The sequence below is a fragment of the Siphateles boraxobius genome, unplaced genomic scaffold, assembly GCF_051911475.1.
Source record: "Siphateles boraxobius isolate OS27281-9 unplaced genomic scaffold, OSU_SipBor_1 1, whole genome shotgun sequence".
Taxonomy (NCBI): domain Eukaryota; kingdom Metazoa; phylum Chordata; class Actinopteri; order Cypriniformes; family Leuciscidae; genus Siphateles; species Siphateles boraxobius.
The window spans coordinates 4,429,591-4,449,610 of NW_027508699.1; the positions used below are offsets into that span (position 1 = coordinate 4,429,591).

Here is a 20,020-nt window from a genome sequence, read left to right on the forward strand (position 1 = left end):
CCTCTTCAAAAACAGCTCTGTTCACAGTGACCCGTTTCGGTGCATGTCTCTTTAAATGATAATGAGCAAGAACTTTTTGGCTTTTTCAGGATTAAAAAAAGTGAATGGATTTTTTTCGTTGCATGGTGATTGTGTCAACACACTGCAAAGACACATTTATTTGCAAATACCATATAAAAGTGTATTTTGCATCCGATGACCCCTTTAAAAGCAGTTGGAGAGTTTATGAATGAATCAAAAATAATTTAGCACGAATGTGGCTATCCTCCTCAACATCAGCTCTCACTGTCTTTGATCACAGGCAAGAGATGTCGTCCAGGAATCGTAAAATCAAAATGCTAAAAAAGATCGTGCTCTTTCAACTTCCACTCCGTGTGTGCGCGTGTTGTCTAGTAACGAACGAGCTTGCAGCGGGAACACATAATTTACCCGGAAACAACTAATTCTAATTTCTGATTGGCTGGTAGCTAGGATTTAACTCTGTATAACTCGAGAGTCGAGACAGATGCTATGAACTCGGCAGAAAACTTCCCTCCGTTTGCCTGCGCCTCGTCCATTAATTGTATAGCGGGACAAGTTCCCTTACTCCTCAGCGTGAGAAATACAAGGTGTGGCGTGTGAGCGTGTTAACGGGTTGAAATGCGTGTGTCTCACGCCCAATGCGTGAGACTTGAGAGCCCTGTTAACGTTAGTTAAAAATACAGCTGTTCATTGTTTGTTCATATTAGTTCACGATGCATTAAGTAATGTTAACAAGATTTTAATAAAGATTAATAAAAACTGTATACGTGCAGTTATTCATGTTAACTAGCGAACCTTATTGTAAAGTGTTACCGTATTTTTTTAAATCAATTAAAATGCATCCTTGTATAAATTAACGTATCAATTTATAATAATAATAATAAAAAAACTTAGCTTGTGATTGGTCCTGTTGTTTTGATCCATCGCTGTTCGCTGAGAAAAGTAACTTGTGTCACATGACAACGCCGTTTACGTTGCTCTTTAGGCACAACCTGGATAATAATTTAAAACGTAGTAGTACACGGACAAACTGTAGCTATGATATTAAACTGATGTTACGCAGTTATGGATTAAAAATTAAGCTAATCAATATTAGATTATTATACCGACTAGAGACAACTTCCGGGTCACTAAACTCAAGCTTGTTGCCGTTGTATTGCGTTTCCTTGACACACACACATACACACACACACACACTCACACTGCAGACCCGGTTGACACAAACATGGCAGGCAAAGCAGGGAAACAGAATCGGCCCAGAAAGGCAGTGTCGGATAAGGATGAAGAGGAGCAGCCATTACAGGCTGTTCTCATAGCCGACAGCTTCAACCGCAGGTTCTTCCCCATCAGCAAAGACCAGCCGCGGGTGAGTGAAGTCAACATCACCGCGAGCACGTGTGTGTGTGTGTGTGTGTGTGTGTGTGTGTCCATCCAGTTCTGTCCTGCTAACTCATCACTACAATACTGTACTTTAAACACATTCTACAAGGAATAGCTCATGGTACAAAAAAGCGTGTTGCCATATTGATACAAATGTTTGTGGACATGCACCACGATAATAGAAGGGCTCAGATAATAGTATGTATTAAGCATGCAATATTTACTTTAAATTAGCTTTGCTTGTTTGTTTGTTATTAAACAACTTGTCACGTACAAAAACAACTAGATACATCTTTGCATTGGAACAGTAGGATCAGTGTTTTTTATCGATCATGTTGAAACACTCTTGAAAAGTATTGCATTTTTGTTTTTCATCACGTTTTAGAAATAAACTCTGTGAAATAGACAACACCTAGGTTTCACCTTCAAGAAAGCTACTTTGATTTGTGTATGCTATATAAAATTTGACCAGAATAAGGATGTTATTAAGAAAGTCGTTGTTATTGTTCATTACAAGTCCATAAACATTTATATCTGCATGCATTCTATCAAAAGATAAATTATAATGATGAAAGAAATTTCAATGTTGTCATAAAATTCATATCTACTGGCTTCAGATCCAAATCTTTGCCTTAAAAATACTTTTTTTTTTAAATTTCCTGCTTAATTCAGATTGTGAATATGATAATTATTTAGTAACATTGAATGTATAAAAGTACCACGCTATTAGCCTCTGATAATTTACCATGGCATCACCAGATGATTTTAGATTCTGAAGAGATGTTGATTTAATTTAAGAGATGTTGATTTCATGTTGATTTCTAGACTAACGCTCCACTCTTGCGTTCTCCCATCAGGCCCTTCTGCCTCTGGCTAACGTCTCCATGATCGACTACACACTAGAGTTTCTGACATCCACTGGAGTGCAAGAGACATTCGTCTTCTGTTGTTGGATGTCCAGCAAAATCAAGGAACACTTACAGTGAGACACTGTGACATTGTATGTTGATATTGGAGAACGACTGTCATCCTCCTGATGACTCAGTTTTTGTATTTGCTGTCTTGTTTTACAGAAAGTCGAAATGGTGTCGCCCCACATCTCCCAATATGGTCCACATCATCACCTCTGATCTGTACCGTTCTCTCGGAGATGTTTTAAGGGACGTGGACGCCAAATCTCTAGTCCGCTCTGACTTTCTGCTGGTTTATGGGGACGTGGTGTCCAACATTGATGTTTCCCAGGCTTTACAGGAACACAGGTTAGTGTTTTCTCTCCACGGGAAACAGCCCATCGTTTCGCATTTATATATCATTAAACCTGTAATTTTGTTGTTGTTTTTTGAAAGACAGCGCCGCAAAATGGACAAGAATGTCTCAGTGATGACCATGATCTTCAAAGAGTCCTCGCCCGGCCACAAGACTCGCTCTGAAGACGATGACATTATAGTGGCCATGGACAGCAAGAGCAAGCGTATTCTCCATTACCAGAGAGCTCAGGCGCTAAAGAGACTTCAGTTCCCTATGGTGAGAGGGCTTTCGTTTAGTGCAACGGCTGAATCTCCAGGGGTCTCATTTATAAAACTGTGCATAGAATCCTTACTAAAAGTGTACATGTGCCTGAAAGTCAAAAATAGCGTACGCAAAAAAATATTCAGACTTATAAAACCATGCGTAGAATTCACTTAATAAATCCCAGTCAGTGGAACATTGTGCGCACATGCGTCTCCTCCCCGAAACAACCATATATGGAGCTTACAACGCCTAGTTTTACTATGCATATCCTCATTTGCGTATCATTTACATATGATTATTCATCCTCGTGATAACATGTTTAACGGTACAAGACATTAGGAATAATGACATACGGACGTGCCGTCATATTACATTAATAAAAGTAATTAGTAGCCTATCCTTGCCTTGTTTTTAAATAAATAAATCAAATAATATAAAATACATTTCAGAGAAAGTTTTTCTCAATCTTTTCCACTGGCCAAATAGTATTTTTAATTTATTTATATTTTTAATGGAAACAGATTGGCCTTATTGTGCATTATTGATCATTATTTGCACGAAAATATATTCTCAGACCATTATCATGCTATTATCATGCGCTAAGCAATCCTCGCTGTAGTTAAAACATTAAAACACAGCATGCCACAGGAACCGTGTTCAAAAGCATCGCATCCACTATTTCTATCTATTAGAATCTAAAAAATGTTGTAACTTCTTGTTGTAAGTGCTTCACTCCATTAATGAGAATGACACATTTAGATGTAATATGCATATCAGATGTAAAACATAGTTTAAATCCTTCTTTTATGTATTTAAACTGTTATTGTGACCATGCACTGTGTTTATGACCAGGACTCATACTGAAGATATAAAGTGGTTTTCCTTCATCTGCCGTCAGCCCCTCAGATCACCATCGGTGTCGCCAAACCGCTCCGTTTACAAAATATTCATGCGCATGGGTTTGCGTGCAGGTGCGCAAAATTTCCCGTTAAGTTTGTTTTTATAAATCACAACTTATGGGACGGAAGTGCCGTACGCCTCTTTCAGGGCCTGTTTTGTGCGACGCACCGGTTATAAATGAGGCCCTTGAAGTCTGTGATCAACATTTTCGGCTTGTATTTCACCCACAAATAATAGCAAAATACATTTTAGGAAGAAAATGTGTCCTGTGCAGAACTCGCCAACACGAGGGGTGTTTGTGTTTGCCAAGGCATTGTTACTCTTTTGCTAGAGTGTTGGGTTTCTAGGGCGTTGTCATGTACAGACTGTGTGATTTCATCAATCCCATAAATCATCACAAATCACACTGTACGACATGGATCTAATAAACGTGAGTACGGCATCTATGTAGACTGTACGATAATGACACCTATTGAATCGTAGGCTACGGATCAAGTTAGTATAGAGGAATAAAGCGTCATTAGCATGCGCTAGTGGTAAAGAAATAGAGCAAGATGAACTTTGGCAGTTTCGATTTTTATGTTCGCTGAAAAAAAGAGGAGGAAGCGGAAGAGGAGAATATGCGGTCATGGCTAGTGAAAAGATGCCAACTTTGTATGCCAATTTAGCAAATGGAGTTTGAGGTCAGTAGTTTTAAGTTTTACCGTCATGCCGTGTTGATCATTATGCCATGTCATGTTCCATTTTTATTGGCTAGTCATTAGACGTAGGTTGTAGCAGCAAACAATTTCTGACACTCAGAAAATGATCACAGGCTATCTTTAGTCGCAAGAGCGTGACAACGGCCATCGTTAAACCTCTTTCACTGTACGATGTACAGTAGGACCAGCGTTTAGGAGCCATTAACACTGAAATCGACCACTAATTGGCCATCTTTCGTCTGGGACAGCCAGGGCTAAATCATTGCTAGGTAGTTTTGGTTGCTTGTTTGCTACAAGTCTGTTAGCATAAAGAAATAGTAGCACTACTCCTGTTTTACTTTTGAGTTTCTAATACTCGTTCTCAATGAAAGTCGGGCTGTCCAACAAATAGAACTATAATGTATGAATACATTCTCAGTCAGCTCGACAAAGCATATAAAAATCATTGCAGTGATTCATACAGTTGGCAAAATTTGAAGTGGATCAAAAAAGTTCTTCAAAGTTGTCCTAAAACAAGAACGGGTATTGTTCTAAATTCATGTATAACTTTGATGAAGTTTTGATCCACTTCAGATGTTAACTACTGTAGTTGTTCAATTCACATTTATTTGTATAGCGCTTTTTACAATGCATATTGTTTCAAAGCAGCTTTACAGCTTCCTACATTACAATTTAGAGTGATCTGTTATTAGAGGTATCTCTCTTAGTTATGTATCTCAGAAATGTACATTACACGGTTAGCTAATATGTATTAATGTTATGCTCATCAAAGTAATGAATAAATGTTTGTTAACAAATGATTATGATATTTAGAAACATGTAGCATTGGTGCATGTTGACTCTTGTTCTTTGTTGTGAAAGTTGTTCTTTCTTTTCACACAGAATATTTTCCATAGTGGAAGTGACGAATTTGAAATTAGGTTTGATCTTTTGGATTGTCATATTAGCATCTGTTCTCCACAGGTGAGTGTGGCTTTTTTTGTTTTTAAAGTTCTGTTTGTTTGTTTAACTCTTAAACGTATTGCTTGATGAATATCCTGTAACTTAGGTTGCGGAGCTTTTCACAGACAACTTTGACTACCAGACAAAAAACGACTTTGTCCGTGGGCTTCTGGTCAATGAAGAGGTATGAAACACACAATCAAATGACTTGCTTATTTAAGAATTCGTATGATCTTATCAAGCGTTTCTTTTTCCACAGATCCTGGGAAACCAGATCCACATGCATGTCACTAAAGATGGATATGGGGCTCGTGTGTCCAACCTCCTCATGTACGACACGGTCTCTTCCGACATGATCCGACGCTGGATCTATCCCATCACACCTGAGGCCAACTTTGTGGACCAAGAAGGCCAGAGCTGTACACACTCTCGCCATAACGTGTATCGTGAGCCCGGGGTCAGTCTGGGTCACGGCAGCCAGATGGAGGAAAACGTGCTTATTGGCCGAAATACAGTGATTGGAGCAAACTGCACCATATCAAACACTGTGATTGGAGCAAACTGTGTCATCGGTACTGTCTTAATAGTTGACATTGTTGGAAATGCCTTGTGACAATGTGAAAATCGATTTGATTGACACCCTGCTAACTGCTGTTTTGTCTACTTAGGAGACAATGTGACTCTGGAAAGAGCGTACATATGGAATAAAGTCCACATAGCCAACGATGTGAAGGTCAAGCAGTCAGTTATCTGTGATTGTGTGGAGGTGAAACATGGAGTCGTTTTGAACGATCAGTGTGTGCTCGCCTACAATGTAAGAAACCACTCAGTTGTTGCATCATATACATTTAATATTCACTGCCTGCCCCCCAAAAGTTGCTGTTTGGATTTAAATGGGCAAATGCTTAAGAGTCTATGAATGGATCATTATCCAGCGATTATTATTATGTTTCTTGTATTTAAACTGCGACCATCATCAGAGCTGTGTTGGTGGTGGCTTGACTGTGTGCAAGAACTTTGAGGGCTCATCTTAAACCCCAGACTCAATGTTGTGTTGAAGCAAGTAGTTGGTGGTGTTGTGCATCTTTACCTCATTTGTGTTCTTCTTATTGAAGTACAGTTTTCTCTCTTTTGTCTCTTTTGATCACACTCTATGATTGAGCCTTAAAAGGCAGAAGTGAGTGTTAACTTCAATGATTAATCATTGTATGGTTTAATTCATCTGTTTTTCTCTTGGCTTACTCGAAGTTTGCTAGTTCATCATTTATTTCTTTATTTGTGGGGTTAGTAGAGAGGTGGGTGCCATTTATTTTGAACTTGACTTTTTCTCCTGTTTATGTTAGCAAGGGAGTTGTCTTCTCTTGTTTTGTTTTCTTTTAGTTTAAGTAGTTTGGTTAATAAGGAGTTAGACTGGTTATGTTCGTTGTTTTGGCTATACCCTCTTCTGAATCTGATACCCCTCTTTTTCCTTTGCTTAATTTGTAAATAAAAACGACTTTCTTTCATGAAATATATACAGGTCCTTCTAAAAAAATTAGCATATTGTGATAAAGTTCATTATTTTCCATAATGTAATGATAGAAATTAAACTTTCATATATTTTAGATTAATTGCACACCAGCTGAAATATTTCAGGTGTTTTATTGTTTTAATACTGATGATTTTTCTCAGAAAATTTTCTAAAAATTAGCATATTTCATCCGACCAATAAAAGAAGTGGTTTTAATACAAAAAAAGTCAACCTTCAAATAATTATGTTCAGTTATGCATTCAATACTTGGTCGGGAATCCTTTTGCAGAAATGACTGCTTCAATGCGGCGTGGCATGGAGGCAATCAGCCTGTGGCACTGCTGAGGTGTTATGGAGGCCCAGGATGCTTCGATAGCGGCCTTAAACTCATCCAGAGTGTTGGGTCTTGCGTCTCTCAACTTTCTCTTCACAATATCCCACAGATTCTCTATGGGGTTCAGGTCAGGAGAGTTGACAGGCCAATTGAGCACAGTAATACCATGGTCAGTAAACCATTTACCAGTGGTTTTGGCACTGTGAGCAGGTGCCAGGTCGTGCTGAAAAATGAAATCTTCATCTCCATAAAGCTTTTCAGCAGATGGAAGCATGAAGTGCTCCACAATCTCCTGATAGCTAGCTGCATTGACCCTGCCCTTGATAAAACACAGTGGACCAACACCAGCAGCTGACATGGCACCCCAGACCATCACTGACCGTGGGTACTTGACACTGGACTTCAGGCATTTTGGTATTTCCTTCTCCCCAGTCTTCCTCCAGACTCTGGCACCTTGATTTCCGAATGACATGCAAAATTTGCTTTCATCTGAAAAAAGTACTTTGGACCACTGAGCAACAGTCCAGTGCTGCTTCTCTGTAGCCCAGGTCAGGCGCTTCTGCCGCTGTTTCTGGTTCAAAAGTGGCTTGACCTGGGGAATGCGGCACCTGTAGCCCATTTCCTGCACACGCCTGTGCACGGTGGCTCTGGATGTTTCTACTCCAGACTCAGTCCACTGCTTCCGCAGGTCCCCCAAGGTCTGGAATCGGTCCTTCTCCACAATCTTCCTCAGGGTCCGGTCTCCTCTTCTCGTTGTGCAGCGTTTTTTGCCACACTTTTTCCTTCCCACAGACTTCCCACTGAGGTGCCTTGATACAGCACTCTGGGAACAGCCTATTTGTTCAGAAATTTCTTTCTGTGTCTTACCCTCTTGCTTGAGGGTGTCAATGATGGCCTTCTGGACAGCAGTCAGGTCGGCAGTCTTACCCATGATTGCGGTTTTGAGTAATGAAACAGGCTGGGAGTTTTTAAAAGCCTCAGGAATCTTTTGCAGGTGTTTAGAGTTAATTAGTTGATTCAGATGATTAGGTTAATAGCTCGTTTAGAGACCCTTTTCATGATATGCTAATTTTTTTAGATAGGAATTTGGGGTTTTCATGAGCTGTATGCCAAAATCATCAGTATTAAAACAATAAAAGACCTGAAATATTTCAGTTGGTGTGCAATGAATCTAAAATATATGAAAGTTTAATTTTTATCATTACATTATGGAAAATAATGAACTTTATCACAATATGCTAATTTTTTGAGAAGGACCTGTATTTGGGTTGTTGTGAAACCATTCTGGGTCTGGAGACGGGGTGGCTTCATGCTGTTAAAACATTAATTTCACCACCATCCATTTCTGATGTTGCTTACCTCCCCTAGACCAATCAGGAAATCGTAACAGTTATGTCAACAGTTCTTCTAACCCTAATTGATGGAGTGTGTAGCTTTCGTTTCTTAAACGACGATGCAGGAAGAACATAAATGTTGAACATAAAGAACATAAATGTTGTTTCCATCAAGAGGTTTTATCAATATTTGGTCCAGATCTTGTGTTGTCAATGCAAGAGTCCAGCACTCTGTAAAGTCTCCTCCAGCACATCCCGAAGACTTTCAATGAATTTAAGATCTGGACTCAGAGGAGCCGATTCATGTGTGAAAATGATTATTTATGCTCCTCACAACCATTCTTTCACTGTTTGAGCCTGACGAATATGCAATAATAATCCAATCAATCATAGACTCTTAAGCATTTGTCTATTTAAATCCAAACAGCGACGTTTTTTGGCTGGCCAGTGTATACACTTAATATACTTTAAATATATTTATTGAAGATAAAGGTGGTCACATTTTTAAATGAGTATTTGGTCTCTACACTTGACTTGATCCTAGTTCATTTTACAGCGGCTGAATCTTCTCCGTCTTGTGTGAATCAGCTAGTGTCCTTGTTTTCTAAGCAAATGTTGATATGCAGGTTGTGGTGGGTCCAGATATTACTCTTCAAGAAGGCACAGTTCTGTCCATGCACCATCCAGATGAAGAGGATGAGGAGGATGAGGATGAGTTCTTGAGTGATGACCATGATGTTGGCTACAATAAAGACAAAATCAAACAGAAAGGTCCGTGCTCTTTTTATTTCCTTATGTGGTTCTGTGAAATGCAAATAACTGTGACTGTCGTCCACATTGACAGTGATATTAAAAACTGTAGTTCACTGGGATGATCGTAATTTGTGGGCCGTAGATTTTGAAAGTCTGATGTGATTTTATTTATTATTGCAGTAACTGTAAATTATGCATAATTACAAGCAGCCTAACACTGAACGTGCATTTTGTTAATATTACTCAGTTCTTGAGGAATTACACCGTAACAAAGACACGTGAAAATAAAGCGTGTTCTTATATGTCATTCTATATTGACAAGGAACGTTATTGCCCCTAAAAATGTAAAAGCATTTATAAAAATGTTCAATGCATGATTGACATGAGCAAACTGTGTTTTGTCAGTGTTTAACCCAGCAGAGGTGGGTTCTGAGGGTAAAGGATACAGATGGAAAGCCAGCAGTCTTGATGACACAGAGGAAGATGAGCTTGCGGATGGCATTTGGGGTGAGAGTCTGAATACGGACCATTTAAAATTTTGGGTGAACTTTCATTTAAAAAAAGGGGATTATGCAGGCATTGATGGTGATGTCATGTTTCCAGGCCTAGTGTTGAATCCCGACCCAGAGAGTGACAGCGAAAGTGAGGTCAGTGAGGGATCACATGACCTGGGAAGCCACAGTGCGTCACCTGAATTGGATGATGTCACAGGTGAGAATTGTAAATGTGGAATACCACATTGTTGAATCCATATATGTTGCATGCATATTTTCCAGAACTCCCAGTTTTAATACCAGCCTTTCTTTTCCCCTCAGTGTTTCAGAACGAGGTTCAGGGGACGTTACAGAGAGGCTTGGATGAGAACATAGGCTGTGACAATCTGGTTCTTGAGATTAACTCACTCAAGTAAGTTAAAGTTTCGAAGATCCAGTTATTTATTAACTCTTTGTTCACCCAAAAATGAAGAGATAAATTACTGATCCCGTGTTGCAAATCCAAATACTGATCATTTCTCTATGGCACACAAGAGATGCTCTGCAACAGGTGAAATGTTATTGTCACTTCTCAGGTATGCCTACAACATAACTCTGAAGGAAGTAATGCAGATCTTGATGAGAGTTGTGCTTGAGTTTCCTTTCCAACAGCAGGGGGCACATATAAGCACAGCTCAGTATTCAGCACACCTACTCCCTGTGAGTATGTCTGTTTGATATTTACAGGGATTCAGTTTTTTTAAAAATCCTCTGACTGAGAACTTTTTTTTCAGGCTGTATCACATTCCTTTAACCATTAATTTAAATACTTGTGACCAATAACATTTTTATGGAAGATGATGTTTTAGAACAGCTTTTCAATTGCCTGTTTGCATCATTTCAAAGCTGTTTTTAATCTATTAAATAAACCTGATACTTTTGTGTGCAATGCTTGACACGCTTTAGTTATACAAATGATCAGCCATTTACTGACGTAAATCAGCCCCTCTGCAGACAGAAATATATATTATGACCACGAATTAAGAATTCGTTTTCGTTAAATCTTGGCCACAGATAAAAAAATCCTTCTCGTTTTTGTTAAATTTAAGAATTTGTTCATGTGTTTGTTAAATCATGGCTTCGAATTAGGAATTTGTTTTGGTTAAATCGTAAATGTTTCATTAAATTGTGTCTTGAATTCAGAATTGATCTCGTCGTCATTAAATCTTGACCATGAATTAAGAATTTGTTCTCCTTTTTGTCAAATCGTGGCCTCGATTTTGGAATTCGTTTTCGTAAAATGGTCGCCACAAATTAAGAATTATTTTTGTTAAATCATGGGTTAAGAATTTGTTCCCATGTCTTAATTTGTTCCCTCATTTTACTAAATCGTGGCCACGTTGAACTTATTAGTAAAACATGCTGACGTATTAGTGAGTCGTGGGGACAAATTGTTAATTTGGGGAAGGCATGTCATATTCTTATACGTAAGAATTAGTTTGGAGGGCCCTTTCCCCACAAGTCCCTGTTAATATCCAATCTAGATCTGCATTGATCTCATACATGGCTTCTCCGCAATCCAATTCATGGAAAACTTTAATCTCTGGATGTGTATAATCTTAAATCGGATGCTTCTCCTGTACATTCAGTTATTTGACTATAGCAGAAGATACTGAAAACAGTCCCTGTATTTTTTTCTCAGTTGTTAAAGAAGTGGGCGCCAGTCTTCAAGAACTATGTGAAGAGAGCTCAAGACCAAATGGACTGTCTGACTTCCATGGAGGAGGTTTTCCTTGAATGTGACACTCATTGGGCAGTTTTGGTCAAAGTGAGCCGCCTCTCTTTCTGCAGTCGACCACAACACATGTTGTGTCTGTTGCTGGCTGACTGTGTGTAATGTCTGTCCTCTTCAGGTGCTGATGAGCATGTACCAGCTGGAGATCTTGGAGGAGGACGTCATCATGCGCTGGTTCACTCAGGGTGTCGCCACAGGGAAGAGCCAACAGCTCCGCCAGAATCAAGGGGTGGGATTCTCCAAGCTTTATCTGCTGTCAAACTGATAGCTACTGTACATTGATTTGTGAAAATTGCTTTCAAATTGCCAGAAAGGTGTGCGCGTGAACGCAAACCAGAGCCAGAATGTCGAAAAATACAATCCCAGTATCAGGCCCTAGTAATATTCCTGGGATGGGAATAGTCCCATGTGTGAACAGAGCCTGAGCGGAGGCAGTGTAGCTTCTTTACAAGGTCTTCATTAGATCATACCTGCAAACTAGTCGCTTTTCAGCGAAATTCTCCGTTTTTGAATCAAAATGTGTCATTGGGGTTGAAGTTGCAAGCACGATAAACTTCACAATAATAATAGGGAATGTGCTAATTAGACTGGAGTGAGACCATATGGACATCTTTCGAGCTGTTGTGATCTGTTTTGGGCGTTCTAATGATGCGTGACAGTCACACAGATCACCTGTTCCGCTTTACAGCACGACTAAAAACCATGAATGAACTCAGGGCTCGACATAACGCTTGTCTGGGACAAGAGGAATTTTTGAAAGAGCAAGTGAAAGATCATTTTACTTGCCCAACCAGACAATGATTGTGATTTTATTACATTCAATGTAAACAGCGATTGATAATGGGTAGTGTATTTCTGCACAACGTCGCATTGTTTTTGTTCTGTTTCACCGACGAAAATAGTTCCAAAGGAAAGCAACAGCGCGTGTTTTTTTACTGAATGATTCAGCGTTTTGAACGAATATTTTGTATGAATGATTCAATTGGCGCTTTTCCACTGCATGGTACGGTTCGATACGGCACGCTTTGGCGCTTTTCCACTGCATGGTATGGTACGGTACGGCTCGCTTTAAATGGTACCACCTCTGTTGAGGTTCCAAGCGTACCGTACCGATACTAAAATGTGTTTTGGGAGCACTGTAGATCACTGATTGGTCAGACAGACAGAATCGTCACTACTAGCGTCATTGTATTTGCGAGACATCAACCTGAACCCGCTAGATTTAATGGCCAGTAACAGCCACCACTGTAGCATCTGTTTTAAAACTACTTGCTACGAAAAAAAACTTCCCAAAAAAGAAATGGCTGAATTGTGATCGTGTGGACGAGAAGCGCAGACGTTCCTCTTGTTGGCTGCCGAGGAGCGGATAAACTATAACGATCAGTCATAATCCCACCCACTTTGAAGCGGTACCAACTGCAGTGGAAATGCACCCGAGCTGAATCGAACAGAACCCTGCTGCGCCGAACTGAGCCGTACCATGTAGTGGGAAAGCGCTAAATGATTCACTAATTAAAACGGTGACTTGCCGCCACCTAATCTCATAAGATTATTTATTGCAGCTGTAATTTTGCATTGAAAATTATTTAATTTGATGGGTAACAGCCCCATAGTGTCTTATTATTATAACTGAATGTATTTATTAAATGTAAGAATTTGACATGGATGATGATGGATACATTTAATAAGGTAATAAAAATTCTCTTTATAAAAAATAAAGGGGTAAATATCACAAATATGAAGATTTAAGTATATATAATCCTAAAATATTGCGTCAGAATAAATATATTTACACCACCAAACGTGTTTTAACTTTGAGTTGTGCTTATGTGCTGTCTCTCCACAGCTCCTGAAGTTCATTCAGTGGCTAGAGGAGGCCGAGGAGTCTTCAGAGGAAGATGAATGAACGTAAACCATCACGAGTGCGACTCGTACACTTTACAAACCTACACGTCATGGTATCTTCTCCATGTGATGACTGTTTTTGCTGCCAAAAGTGAAAATTTGAATACTGTTATTTACTCATGCATTTCTTTCTTCTTCGGAAGGTATTTTTAAGAACAAACTCATTGGACGTCATTGTCCACAACAGAATTCTAGTGATTAAAGTCAACGTGATCACCCATTTGTTGTGAATAGCTTTTATTATTGGGTAATACACAGTCGAACACAAGGTATCTGAAATATTACATTCATATAATAAGAGAAACGCTGATTTAAAGGTAGTTTGAATCACTTGGAGTGTACTAGGCTCGAAAAAATATTTTCACTAGCAAAACTCTGAAATAAAATCAAAGACTGTAGCATGGTTTAGTTTTATAATTATGTGCACGATTTTGTTTCGTAACGCAGTGCGCTAGTTCTTTTTATCCTTAAGACTACTATGGATAAACCCCGCTAATAATGTAGACCCTGTAATTCCAAACAGAGCCGTCAGCCCTTTCCACATGCTAGCGCTGTTCTCGTGTCTCTGCATGAAGCTCCTGTGATCTCCAGGGATCAGGACAAAGCTGCGTCCATCTCTGGGCATCTGCAACCTCATGATCTTATCCTGCTCCAGCACAAGCTCCCCGAATCCCGTGAGGGACGCCCCCACACGCAGCAGCTCCTCGCGCTCCTCTTGGGCCACAGGCTTCTCTCCGCTCAGTTCTTGCAGGACGACGTCCACCAGCCCCTCTTTGGCAGTCCTGAGGCGCTTGTGCACCTGCTCCAGGTAATCACCGGACGCCTCCAGAGGCGAGTCCACGCGCACCGACACCTCACTGATGAAGGACCCGGGCTGGATCAGGCTGAAGGGCACCGTGTTGGTGGTCTGCTTCTTGTTCAATTTTTTGGAGACCCTGTGTGGAAGATAATGAAGCAATACTGTGTTTCAGCTACACTGAGTCCGAAATTGTCGTCACGTTAAAAAATAAATACGTCCTCACGTTATATCAATCAGTTACACACTGCCTTCGAAACTTTCGTCCGTCATGAAAAAATTCGGATCGGGTTCGTTTTTCTGTGTTTTCCGCATCCGTAGCAAGCATTTTGAGAGGTGTTCAAATTTAAGACCGTATTACAGTATGAGGAGTAGTCACTACAGTAATCAACATTTGAAGTGGATCAAAAAAGTGAATCTAAGTTGTCCTAAGACAAGAACGGTTCAACGTTCAAAATTCATGTATAACTTTGATGAAAGGTTTTGATCCACTTCAAATGTTGACTACTGTGTATGCCAGGGACTATATCTGCTATTTATTGAGAAGTCACTTTATAACGTGCCTTATATCCTTGGTTCAACTCGCAATACAGCTTGGCTCCTCATAGGCAATAGCTTAAAGGATTAGTTCACTTCAGAATTACAATATCCTGATAATATACTCACCCCCCCTTCCTCCAAGATGTTCATGTCTTTCTTTCTTCAATCAAAAAAAATGAAGGTTTTTGAGGAAAACATTCCAGGATTTTTCTCCATATAGTGACTTCAATGGGGTTCAACGGGTTGAAGGTCCAAATTGCAGTTTCAGTGAAGCTTCAAAGTCTCGACACGATCCCAGCCGAGTCTTATCTAGCCAAACCATCGCTCATTTAAAAAAAATAAACATTTACATACTTTGTAACCACAAATGCTCTTCTTGCACGTCCACGACTTCACGCATTGCGTAATCACGTTGGAAAGGTCAGGCGGTAACCTGACATAGGCGGAAAATGTAGAGAGGGCGAAAAACTGCATCTCATTTTCTCCTCCAACATGAAAATCGTCCGACATCGTTGTTTTACCCTTTATTTATCTATTTTGTAAATGGCGTTTAACTTAGTCTTTGCATGTTTGCTTTGTAAACACTAGGTCGGTACTTCCGACTACGTCACACGTTACGTAATGTGTGGCGCATCGCAGCTCGAGCAAGATGAGCATTTGTGTTTTATATATATATAAAAATATATAAATGTTTATTTTTTTAGAAAATGACAGATGGTTTGTCTAGATAAGACTTATTCCTCGGCTGGGATCGAGTCGAGACTTTGAAGCTTCACTGAAACCGCAATTTGGACCTTCCATTGAAGTCACTATATGGAGAAAAATCCTGGAATGTTTTCCTCAAAACCTTAATTTCTTTTCGACTGAAGACAGACAGACATGAACATCTTGGATGAAGTGGAGGAGAGTAAAATATCAGGAAATTTTAATTCTGAAGTGAACTAATCCTCCAGAAAAGCTAAATGATTGGCAGTGAAGCATTTACCATGACTTGAGAACGGAGTTCCAGTATTTCCAGTGCTCCTGCACGGTTATCTTTTGAACGACACCATAACACTGTGGCACATTCCTGCTGGAAATGGGCTCTCCGATGGCCTGCACCAATCCTGCAATGGAGGCAAAATAAAGATGCATAAACTAAGACTTTTCAAAGTATGAGGTGTTGTTTAGTATTTTATCTACCTTCTACAGCAACATAATTAAGTCTCTTGTTGGACGACGCATTGAGGATCCTGAGCAGGTGATGGTCTGCTTGAAAGTTTGGTATCTCCTGCAAAGTGGAGGAAACAGACCAATGTTTGGACGTGCAAGCTTTTATAAAAATATTACAATTTAGCTGATTCTGATTCTGTTCCACTGATTCTGTAAACTTTCATATGAAGAGTAAACTGAGGATATGTGTATTCAACAAAGACACAATAATGATGATACTTTATGAATCAGAGCTTTTGGGATCTAGGCTACACTACAACAGTGTTTAATTCTGTTACTTAGGAAACAGTGATGGGAAAGTCATTACCTTCAGCTTCTGTATTTCTTGTCTTTTTTCGGAGTACAGTTTATAAAACAGTCCAGAGAAGGCGAAGCAGGATCCTGCACATATGACGGTCAGTGGGTTAAGGAGAGGATCACTCATTTCTGATCTGGAGAAACACAGACAAGCTTGTCACAAATCTTTAGTTGTAAAACGTAGTTAACATGGTAATCCCTCCCTTAAAAAAATTAACCATGGTTTTACTGCAAATTAAACCAAATGGTTATTGTAGTTAAACTATGGTAACCACAAATTAAACAGTTTTGCTACACTAACCATAGTTTAACCATGGTTTTTGTATTAAAACTGTGGTTATACAAATGATAATCAATCCACCTATAAAACATGCTTACTTTTATTATAATAAAACTATGGTTCATTTTCGTACTTTTCCGCTCAAACAAGGAAATAAATTCTGTCCAACTAGTTCAGTTGTTTTCACTAGTAGAATCTAGTTTTGTTTTCGTTTCATTTCACTTGATGTCTGTGAACAGATCCAACACCTTGTTCGCAACAGAATCTAAATCACAATTTATAGTTACTTAATATACTGACGTCTCACATAAACGATACATTAACAAACGCGACATAATAAAATAACATACGAGCAGACAGATATTATGAACCTCAGCTTAAGTAAAACATGTCAGAGTAGCTAACGATGAATCAGGAAACAACTGCTGTAATTATTCAAACTTATACTATGAACACTATAGTTATACTACATGTATATGATGTATTATATTTACTGCTATCTTGAGAATATGCTAGTTGAATTGTTTTCTGCATTAGGATTCTCCTTCTCACCTGAAGTTTATTATACAAACATCCAATGCGTCGTCATCTGAGGTGCACTTGTGTCCACAGGAGGGCTGTGAAGGATTAAAGACACTCCCACTGAAACACAAACCCCAATCTGAAGCGAGCTTTCATAATATTGTCCCTCTGTCCTACACCTACACGCTTGATTTCTGCAGATTCAGTCCAGCAGCCACAGGGTCACAGACCGGAAGAGCTTCTGTTAATTAACCGTTCAAAACGCCACCTATAGGCGTCGTTTTCTTGTATTAGATTATCTATTTTCACATGGATTTTGTTTGGACTGATATTACAATATTTGATAGATAGATAGATCCTTTTATTAATCCTTTGCAGGAAATTACGTCACGGCAGACCCAACACCATACATTCACTCAGAACATATCCATTAGTTAAAGGTTGTATCAGCGATTTCAGGCCCAAACAAAACTATCACATTCATCTAATCTTTCCTAAAGATCCGCTAGCTGCCCGCCCCATAAACAGGCTGTCAAAAAACCATGTCTCTGTAGGCAGCCTAGGCTCTGAGATCTGCACACAAAAACAAATGGGTACAACCACCACTCAAAATCAAAATAAACAGTGTTCTAACCAATCACGGACAGGGGCGGGTGTTGTTTGTTTCTGCGCGGAAGAGGCAATCCCCAAAAATAGAAGGAGGATTAGGGCGAGGGAATACCCTCGTTTTTCGTCAAAGAAACAAATAATAATCAGGAAGGCTTTTAAACGGTGGAGAGAAATTTTTTAAATCGTACGCCGAGGTTGCACTGTTTCTTTTGGACAGGTGAGTAGCTGCTAGTGATGACTTTTTTGTATGTGAACTGTGTGTGAAAATATAATTCTTTAAAAAATATGAAATAAGCTCGACTAAACTTGGATAGCTCTAGCGAATATCAGATTGTAGGGAGGGATTTAGTGTGTGAGATTGGCATGCTAGTGAGCGAGTTGATTCTGACGAATTGGAATTCGCTGAGGGAGGGGCGAGCTAACTTTGTTTGTTTGGGATCTCGCTTCAAACACAAACAGAAGTGACTTCACCCACAATCGCTGATACAACCTTTAAGTTAAAATATAACAATCTAAAAATAAGGGAAGTTATTTTTGTGCATTATAGAGTCATATAGCAGCTGGTATGAAGGACTTCCTATACCGCTCCGACTTGCACATTGGTGTCATCAGTCTCTGACTGAAGGTGCTGCTGTTTATCACCTTCAGGTGGTGGAATGGGTGTGCTGGGTTGGTCAAGCTTATTCAATGTTCTGGCCTCAGCCACTTGCTGAACCATCTCTAGTTCAGCCCCGACCAGCGGCCTTCTTGATGAGCTTGTCCACTTTGTTTCTGTCTGCTGTGCTGGCCACCACTGTCTGAGACACTGCAGGGCAAGGGTTGACAGATATCAAACGACCTTAACCTCCTTAAAAAATAAAGTCGGCTTTGCCTCTTGCGGTACAACGCCTCCATATGGCTCTTCCAGTCCAGCTTACTGCCAAGTTGCACACCAAGGTACTTGTGATTGGTCACCAGCTCCACCTCAGTGCCCCTGATGGTAATAGGTGTTGGTTGGATCCTCCTCCTCCCCCTCCTGAAGTCCACAAACATCTCCTTGGTTTTTGTGGTATTTAAATGGAGATGATTGTTCGCACTCCATTGCACAAAGTTGTTGAGTGTTCCTCTGTAATCCTTCTCATCACCTCCTCTTATAAGGCCGACAACTGTGGTGTCATCTGAGAATTTCTGCAAGAATCATATGTCGTTGTTGTATTGAAAATCAGCTGTGTAGATGGTAAACAAGGACAGAGCCAGCACAGTTCCTTGTGGCACCCCTGTGCTGCTAAGAACAGTGCTTGAGGCACGGTTCTGCAGGCCTACATACTGTGGTCTGAGGGATAAATAGTCCAAACCAGTGATGGAGCCACCTTCATCCTTCCCATCTTCTCCCCTAGCAGTCCAGGCTGAATGGTATTAAAGGAACTCAAGAAGTCAAAAAATGTGATCCTTGTACTCAATTAGCTTAGGGACTATGGGCTATGATGAATATATTTAGACTTTGAAAATGAACCTTCGGTGATCTACTGTAGCCTAGTTATATTCACCGTAGGTTTTCATTCATGACTGTATTCATTCCAGTTAAAGGTGCTCAAAGCGATGTCACGCTTTTTTAGGCCAAAACATTTTTTGTCACATACAACAAACATCTCCTCACTATCCGCTAGCTGTCTGTCCCCTGAACACACTGTAAAAAAACACGGTCTCTGGAGACACCCCAGGCTCCACAAACGGCAACAAATACAAACTGGGCTAACCCGCACCACGAAACATAACAAACTGTTCCAGCCAATAACCGATAAGAAGAGTTTGGGGGGGTTAGTGCGCAGACGAGGAGGAGGAAGGGTCTAGCTAGCCTTCGTTTTGTTTGACAATACTTTAAACGTCAACAAGAAGTGATGTCACCCGACATCGCTTAGAGCACCTTTAATGCAGGTGGAGCTGGAGAAGGTGGAGGGTTTGGAAAGCACACTGAAACTACAGCAAATCCTAACAAAGTATTTGAACGTTGAGCAGCACGCGAGCTCATTGGCTACTGATACAGCAGGAACCAATCAGCTTTGCCCTATAGTGATGATGTGATTGTTGACATGTTAAGAACTCTATAAAACTCCAAAGTAACCATAGATATATACACTAGATGTCGCCTTGGGTTTCTCAGCATGGGTAAAAACCGCCGCCATCTTGGAACATGGGTCTTGTCATAGGAAGTAGCTAGGTAATGC

At 39.9% G+C, this 20,020-nt stretch overlaps 2 protein-coding genes across 4 annotated transcripts; one reads left to right on the plus strand and one right to left on the minus strand.

Moving 5' to 3' along the window:
• The first annotated feature begins 1,008 nt into the window (after positions 1 to 1,008).
• On the plus strand, positions 1,009 to 13,780 carry eif2b5 (eukaryotic translation initiation factor 2B, subunit 5 epsilon). Its single transcript, XM_077247029.1, has 16 exons — positions 1,009 to 1,387; positions 2,259 to 2,383; positions 2,475 to 2,660; positions 2,748 to 2,925; positions 5,397 to 5,477; positions 5,563 to 5,640; positions 5,716 to 6,028; positions 6,125 to 6,270; positions 9,261 to 9,405; positions 9,793 to 9,894; positions 9,991 to 10,098; positions 10,203 to 10,293; positions 10,457 to 10,580; positions 11,563 to 11,688; positions 11,774 to 11,884; positions 13,502 to 13,780. Exons 1-16 carry the CDS (start codon positions 1,247 to 1,249, stop codon positions 13,559 to 13,561), a joined length of 2,115 nt encoding a protein of 704 aa, XP_077103144.1. The 5' UTR covers positions 1,009 to 1,246; the 3' UTR covers positions 13,562 to 13,780.
• mul3 (mitochondrial E3 ubiquitin protein ligase 3) lies at positions 13,781 to 17,465 on the minus strand. Of its 3 annotated transcripts, none has more exons than XM_077247041.1 (5): positions 17,238 to 17,465; positions 16,416 to 16,539; positions 16,079 to 16,166; positions 15,882 to 16,002; positions 13,781 to 14,495 (listed from the first exon to the last, which is right to left on the minus strand). In XM_077247041.1, exons 2-5 carry the CDS (start codon positions 16,530 to 16,532, stop codon positions 14,012 to 14,014), a joined length of 810 nt encoding a protein of 269 aa, XP_077103156.1. In that variant the 5' UTR covers positions 16,533 to 16,539; positions 17,238 to 17,465; the 3' UTR covers positions 13,781 to 14,011. The 3 variants fall into 3 exon arrangements, with proteins under 3 accessions (XP_077103156.1, XP_077103166.1, XP_077103174.1); XM_077247051.1 differs by having other exon boundaries at positions 16,416 to 16,534; positions 17,238 to 17,347; XM_077247059.1 differs by lacking the exon at positions 17,238 to 17,465 and adding an exon at positions 17,091 to 17,163.
• Between the last annotated feature and the right edge of the window lie 2,555 nt (positions 17,466 to 20,020).